Source organism: Hyperoodon ampullatus, assembly GCF_949752795.1.
Source record: "Hyperoodon ampullatus genome assembly, chromosome: 1".
In the NCBI taxonomy this organism is placed as follows: Eukaryota; Metazoa; Chordata; class Mammalia; order Artiodactyla; family Ziphiidae; genus Hyperoodon; species Hyperoodon ampullatus.
Window position 1 is genome coordinate 105,613,322 of NC_136914.1, and position 7,998 is coordinate 105,621,319.

The window sequence follows — 7,998 nt, forward strand, 5'->3', positions numbered from 1 at the left end:
TTCTTTCAGAACTTGTAAAGAGAAGATACTTTTCCACTATCTGTGTTTTTCTTTGGTTGGCCTATTCTTTTATTCCAATACCTTCTGACACCAACCAGCACTAGGAAAAGTTTTTGCCATTATACTCTTTTCTTTAGAAAGGGGTGCAAATCACCAAACATTATCTCAAGCTCTCCAGTGATCCCAAGGATTCTGCACATTTATTTCCATTAATGAAATACTTTCTCTTGTGTATGATAATTATTTATGGAATTCCAGACTATAGGAATCTAGTGTGAACTAAAGTGAATAACAAATTATTCTCATTTTTGCCAGTATTATCTTCAGTATACCGGAAGGTACATGAAGGACTGCACATGTACTCAAAATTCCTGGGAAAATATTTTATATATTGAAATGCTAGAACATATTTGCTGAATTTGGTATTAAAGGACAAATTTACATTTTCATCCATCCCAACCCTCAAAGTCCATCTATAAATGAAACCTTACTTTTTTCTTCAAAACAGTCTAGTAAGATTTCCAGTATATTCTGGCCTTTCTCCGTATTAATGTCAGGTGCCCTAATAAGAAGGAAAGAAGGGAAAATGTTAACATATCATCTCCAAAAGATATTTGCTACTTATTAACATCTACCTTGAAAATTCCGTATCTCCTTATTATAAAATCTTAATTTTTACTTAATGGGAAAAATATCACCTTTACTATCTGAGGACAAAACAAGTATTTGACAGTCCAAGAGTTCCCAGAAAAGTATGTGAAGTAGTATGTCATTGTCTACATTAACAATTATATACCCTGACTGAATAGCCACATCTAAAGTTGTTTTAGACTACTGCTCTATCTAAACAATAACATAAACTTTTTTGAACATATTCAATCAATCCTGAAATGCTTCTTTAATAAAGACTCTATGGTCACAAGTCCTATCAGCTCCAAGTAACACAATCTTCCCTACAAGATCTCAAATGCATTTCTGATTCAATACCTTTAATCTTAAGGAGCTAATGAATCAGTATAAATTTTTTAATTAAAATTTGTATTGAGACAATTGTAGATTGACATGCAGTTGTAAGAAATAATATAGAAGAGATCCCTTGTTCACTTTATCCAGTTTCCTGCAATGGTAACATTTCACAAAGCCATAGAGTATACTATCACAACCAGGATACTGATGTTGACAGAATCCACCAATCTTATTCAGATTTCTCCAGTTCTACATGTACTCATTTGCGTGTTTATGTTTGTGTATATAGTTAGTTCTATACACTTTATTACATTTGAAGGTTCAGATATGACCACCATAGTCAAAATACTGAACAGTTCCATCACCACAAAGATCCTTCTATTGCCCTTTTAGAACTACATCCACCTTTTCTTTTAGCCCCATGGAATAAACTGCATCTTTCTATTATTTCCATTCAGTCCACTCTAGAGTGCTTTCCCCATAGTTGTCATTTAGTCAGAATTGAAACTGCCTCTTCCTGGTCCATCATTTATCAGGCGAATTTCTTTTCTCACCTCCATTAAGTCATTGAACTGCCTGCATTAATATTTCTCTGTTAATATAAAATAACTAAGATGACTGTACTTAACCAGTGGGTATATAAATCATTATTTTAGTCAGAGGTAATAGTTCTTCCTTTCTTCATTTAAAAATTCCACTTTCAAGATGCAAATAAAAATCATCTTAAAAGTTTAAGTACACAAATCACCTGGATGGTCGGCAAAATCTTCTTCTATAGTCATTTTTGAGATGATCCTGAAAGAAAAGTAAATCATCAATTTGGTGAAAGTTTAAGTTCTTTATTCACTCATTCAGCAAGTATTTGCTGACTGCCTATTATATACTATAAAGAGGAATATCTTCTGGATCAAGTGAAAAAGAACTTGTCTCATATCCACTGTTTCCAAATGTTTGTTTATACTATTTCCTTACTCTGGATTTATTCCATCTTCTTCCTCCTCTTCCTCCTCTTCCTCTTCTTCTTCCTCCTCCTCCACCTCCCCCCATACCTCTTCCATCATCAAAATCATACTATCTGGGCTTCCAATAATTCAAGTTGGTTGACCAACAATATCTATTTATCTCCTTTTCCTGCAAGGAGATCCCTCTGAAGTAACAGTAAAGGACTAAACTGGCATAAAATGACAATGAAAAAAGAGAATGGAAGAAAGGGCCATCTGTGGACAAACAAATATAACAGATTTCTGGAAGATGGAAAACAAATGAAACATGATAATTGATGAAACAGAAGAAAAGCAGCAGCCTAAAGTAAGCTCAGAGGATACTGTTCTGGATGAGGAGTGAATGGCCAGCATAAGGTAAATACCTAGGAAGTTAAGAATAAAATATCAGAAAAACTGAGGATAAAAAGACGTTAGAATGTTTCCAGAAAGAGAAAAGAGGTAACCCCAACAAAGAAGCAGCCCCAATAAATGGAAGCAACAGGAAAAATAAAACACACAGACATGCTGAAATTGGATGTGGAGAGCATATTTGTGAGACTTTGGGTCCTATCTTTTAATTGTAAAATCTATAAAGTTAAATTTTCTAGTTGAAAATTTGGTGGTAATAGGAAGAACAGTATGCTTTTTAAAATAAATAAATTACTACCAATACAAAATGTTTAGTAAGCTGCACTCTTTTTTTTTTTTTTTTTTGCGTTACGGGGGCCTCTCACTGTTGTGGCCTCTCCCGTTGCGGAGCACAGGCTCCGGACGCGCAGGCTCAGCGGCCATGGCTCACGGGCCCAGCCGCTCCGCGGCATGTGGGATCTTCCCAGACCGGGGCACAAACCCGCGTCCCCTGCATTGGCAGGCGGACTCTCAACCACTGCGCCACCAGGGAAGCCCCGTAAGCTGCACTCTTCCTTGGCCCAATGGGATATAAATGACCCCACCCCATGTGAACACTCTCTTTACCCCACTCATGCTCTGACATCCTGAGCTGAGCCTCACTCCTGACTCTACTAAGGCTCCTACACACAACTTTGGACCACTGTAGTTTCCTACCCACGGGGACTGCTGCCACCTTGCTTCACTTTTGGATTGAATTATTCAGAAAGATGAAGACCTCTATTAGATTTTAAGAAACTTGAGAGCAGAAACTTTGTTTTAAGCCAGCTTATATTCTTCCCAGAGCCTTGCCTAGTGCATTGTATACCACACAAACACCATTTTTTGTTATCTTTTTGACGTGCCAAATAAATAAGACCAAAAATTTATGAGATAAAAGTGTCTTTCTTTAAAGAAGGTGACAGTGTTTCACATAGCCTGTTATCTTCAGGAGGTAAGTAAGGAGCAAAAGATTAAATCTATTTTATAGATAGCAAACTAAGGAACAAAGACATCTAACAAATCTGCATTTTATCACAAGTCATTTGATGGAAAATTAACTCAAGCACTAAGGTCTCTCATCAGTACTCAGCATTCTGAAACACTTAAGTAAACCCCTGAGAATGTTAGTTAACTCCCTTCCAAGGCCTCATTTAAGGTCACTCTTCTCCTAATTTAATACAATAAAATGATAGAGTCGTCATATTTGCACACTAAATGTTTTTGAACATTAAATAACACCTGTAAAGTACTCTGTTCCTCTTTTAAATAGAAAAATTTTAAGGTTAAGACAGTTCTTTCCCTCAGCAAATATGAAATCGAGCACCTACTACAAGGCCAAATGCTATTTAGGCACGCTAGAAAACAAGTGGTGAATAAGACAAAAAAGGTCTCTTAATTCTAAATTAAAAGTTAGAACACAAAATTTTTTGATTTTCAAAATAAATACACATTCAAAAACTTGCAATTTCAACTCATTTTTCACTCAATTTCAATTTTAGTTTTTTCCATTTACTGTGAGATTATTTTTCTCAAAGAAAATAATATACAATACAGCAGGGTTTCTCAGCCCTAGCACTAATGACATTTTGGGGTGACTCTCTTTGTTGTGAGGGCCTGTCCTGTGCATTGGGAGGATGCTTGCAGCATCCCTGGCCTCCACCTAGATGCCCTTAGCACCCCCTCATCCATGCTTTCTCAGGACAACCAGAAATTTTTCCAGACAACACCAAACGTCTCCTACAGGGCAAAATCACACCCAGTTAGAAACCACTTAAGTACAGGAATGACTGAGGATAATCTTTCAACTCCTTTCTCCCGTTGTCTTTTAAATGAGTTATGATGCAAAGTCAGATGTTAGAACTAAAAGGCTCAAAACAATTCTAAGGTTATGATAGGCATTTTAAAAGTGAACTGTGGAAATTTGCTCCTAGCCATGTCTTCTCACCAGACTTTAAGGATCAAGTGATTCCTGGCCAAGGAACAAAAGCAGAATCGTCCCATTCCCCAATGGATCTGAATGAAAACTGGTAATAAAATCAGATACAACTCTAAGAGAAAACACCGGAGAAGAACCAAGCTGGGTCTATAAGGAGCCCTGCACATAAGGTGGCACACATATTTATGCTGTGTCAAGGGCACTTGCATCTTACCATATCACTCTGAAGAATCACTACTATCTGAACAGCTGGATGTGTTTTATCGGGAAAATGATTTTTCTCTTTGTGTCAGTGTGTCTGCACTAGTGCTCTGGTGAGACCTTTTGTTGTAAAATAAAAGTGAACTGTGGTCAGACCAGCAGCTGCTCTTCCAGCTTCAGTTTTGTCCATCTCTCTCCTCCTCAGTCTGAGAAGCCAAGTGCAATACCCCGGGAGAAGGAAAGAGAACTTTGAAATAAGGAGACACAAGGGCAATGATTACAGAAGGTTGACTGGAGGCATGAAAAGCAAGAAAAGCAGTCAATGTGAGAACTAAGACAAGCTTCAACCAGTCTAAGCTTCCCATATTCTGAAGGGCATCATCTTAAAGATAGGAGAAATTCATAACAGAAAGGCAGAGATCTCAGTGAGAAAACAAGTTGTTTATTAATAATATCATTAATATTATTATTACTAATCATAGATTTTAAACACATACCAACACTGATACAAATAAAACACAGATCATAGTTTAAAAAAAGAGAGAGAAAGATAAAGAATGAGAAGACAAGCCACAGACCAGGAGAAGATAGTTGCAAAAGGCACATCTGATAAGGACTGTTATCCAAAATATAAAAGAACACTTAAAACTCAACAAAAAGAAAACCCAATTAAAAAATAAATGGTTCAGGGGCTTCCCTGGTGGCGCAGTGGTTGAGAGTCCGCCTGCCGATGCAGGGGACACGGGTTCGTGCCCTGGTCCGGGAGGATCCCACATGCCGCGGAGCGGCTGGGCCCGTGAGCCATGGCCGCTGAGCCTGCGCGTCCGGAGCCTGTGCTCCGCAACGAGAGAGGCCACAACAGTGAGAGGCCCGCGTAGCGCAAAAAAAAAAAAAAAAAGGTTCAAAGACCTTAACAGACACCTCACTTAAGAAGATATACAGATGACAAATAAGCATAAGAAAAGATGCTCCATATCATATGTCAAGCAGTAATGCAAGTTAAAACCAGATACCACTACCCATCTGGTTGTGTGACCAAACTCTGGAACAATGACAACTCTAAATGTGGAACAACGGGAACTCTCATTTTGGAAGGCAAAACGGTACAGCCACTTTGGAGGACAGCTTGGTGGTTTCTTACAAAAGTAAACATACTCTTACCACATGACCCAGCAATCATGCATTTTCTTTAGTCAACAGTATGAAAGGGTGGTATAGGAGTACTTTTTACTATGAGCACCTGCATTGTTTACATTATATATAACTGTCAACTGAAAAAAAATGGGCAACTTAAAATTTGCGAGTTAAGTTTTATTCGGGGACCTTACTGAGGACTACAGCCCCGTAGACAGGCTCTCAGCGAGCTCTGAGAAACAGCTCCAAAGAGGTAAGGGGGGGACCGGGATATATAGGAGTTTGGGATGGGAAAAAAAAGGTAGTCAAACAACAAAATCAGACACCTCAAGTTAATGATTTTTAGTGCTTCTCTATAAATGGGAAGATGCAAGAGTCTGGGCTCATTGAAGTTATTCCTTATGTAAGTCTCATAACTATCTAGGGCCAGTGTCCTGTTTTTCTCCATCCTGAATTCCCCTTAGGCACACCCTGCAGGCAGCTGCAGTTGCTGGTGGCTTGAAGGTGGGTAACATTCGTTGTTTACTGAAATGGCAGGTAACAGTTTTTCTCCACAATACATCTTTTTATACATACAAGCATACATATATAACTTTATTATAAATGGGAAGATCTTATTCATCCATGCTGAAGATCTTAAAAGGGGAGATAAAGTAGAAAACACAAGTTTAGGATAGGGGCTGCTATGGGTTGTATAAGGTATAGTAACCATAAGCGAAGTCTGAAATATAGAACAGTGAATACCACGGGAGCCCAGAAATAGGCCAACAAAAAAATGAGTTCCCGCCCCCTTCAGCCATTCACAGCTGGCACTTTTAACTAGTAGCTGCCTCTCAGAAAACTTTCTGTCAATAACAGACGCCTCTCTACACTAGCAACTCTGAAGCAAAGGCACACTTTCAAGGCGTTTCAATACTTCTAAGGACAGAAAATTATTTGGAGGACTAGGAACTGGAGTTAGGCTAACAAGTAGAAATCGCAAGATTCTCTGAAGAGAAAGACGCCGTCACGCCCGGGGATTACAAAAAGCCTTGAGGAAACACAAGTAAATTAACTCTAGCTATCGGCACCCAATCACTCCCGAGGTCAAAAAACTCGCGCGGCTTCCCCACTGAAAACCCCCAGAAGCCACAACACCTGCCCAACGCTTCACTCTCCCCGCCTCGCTGGGTCCGCGGCCTGCACTTACCAGCCCCCACGCGGCCATGTTCCGGCCCGGCTCAGCCCGCGCAGGGTTTGGGGGCGGAAGTCCACACGGGACGCAGCTCCAGGCAGCCCAGCGAGGACGGAGTCACCCGAAGAGCAGCCAGGCGGAAATCCAGTAGCACCTTAAGCGAAAGACGGCGGTAGGTGGCAGGAACGAAAGAGCCGCGACCCAGCGAGCGCGCGCGAGTGCGCGCCCACCCGCGCGCATCCGCCTACGCAATTTAAAACGGGCTGCACATGCGCAGAATGGGCCCTTCGACTCCGAAGGAAGAAAGCCGTTAGGGGCCTGCCCCCTCACTGGTACTCTCCCACAGTCCAGCCTTCCTCCTCCCAAGAGCCCCGCCCCATCACGTCGTAGCCCTTCCCCATCTCATGTGTCCCCTAGTCCCTTACTCCCACAGCTTCATAGTCTCTCTCTCTCCCCCTTTCCCTCCTTACCTCCCTCCCTCCCTCCCTCCCTCTCTCTCTCTCTCCCTCCCTCAACTTCATTCTTTCTCTCTCTCTCTCTCTCTCTCTCTCTCTCTCTCTCTCTCTCTCTCTCTCTCTCTCTCTCTCTCCTCTCTTCCTCTCTCTCTCTCCCTGTCTCTCTCTCTCCTTCCCACGCAGAGAAGGTGTAAAACTTCCTGACGGTTCTCTTATAAAGTAATACTTGTAAGGATAAGAGGCAGAAATTGCAGAAGACGTTTGAAGAGTAATGTTTTACTGTGTAGGCTCATCACCCACACCCCAGCCCGTTTATGCATCATCTCTGAAAGCAATAATGTTATAGTAAAAATGGTGATGGATGATGTATTCTTTTTTCCAAATATGTGGGTAATATTTTTGTGAGGCATTGCCAACAAAATGATCTGTGTAAGTATATATCATTTAAGTATGACGTCCTGAAAGGAGTCCTAAATCAGGAGCTTTGAAACCTGCTCAGTGGACTAGCTATGTCATGTAGGACAAGCTCTGGCACCGTTCTAGCAGTTTCCTTAATTACATAATAGGAAAGTTAAGTTAGATGCTCTGAAGACTAGACCTGACCATTTTATGATTCTAAGAAACTCTGACCTATTTTTATGATTTAATAAAAATTTGCAAGGGAATTTTCATCAGAAAATGAGTTACTTTCTCCTCAGGCAAGGGAGACAAAAATAAATAAATGGGACCACGTCAAGCTAAAAACCTTTGCACAGCGAA

At 40.4% G+C, this 7,998-nt stretch overlaps 1 protein-coding gene across 1 annotated transcript in view; it reads right to left on the minus strand.

Annotated features, from left to right (window-relative positions):
- CENPC (centromere protein C) overlaps window positions 1-6,817 on the minus strand; it is a gene marked incomplete at its 5' end in the record, with an annotated part of 91,689 nt that extends 84,872 nt beyond the window's left edge. The window contains 3 exons of the mRNA XM_079716564.1: window positions 492-562; window positions 1,715-1,761; window positions 6,800-6,817. Of these exons, the coding sequence (XP_079572690.1) occupies window positions 492-562; window positions 1,715-1,761; window positions 6,800-6,817 (136 nt within the window). The remainder of the gene's footprint in view (window positions 1-491; window positions 563-1,714; window positions 1,762-6,799) is intronic.
- Window positions 6,818-7,998: the final 1,181 nt, after the last annotated feature.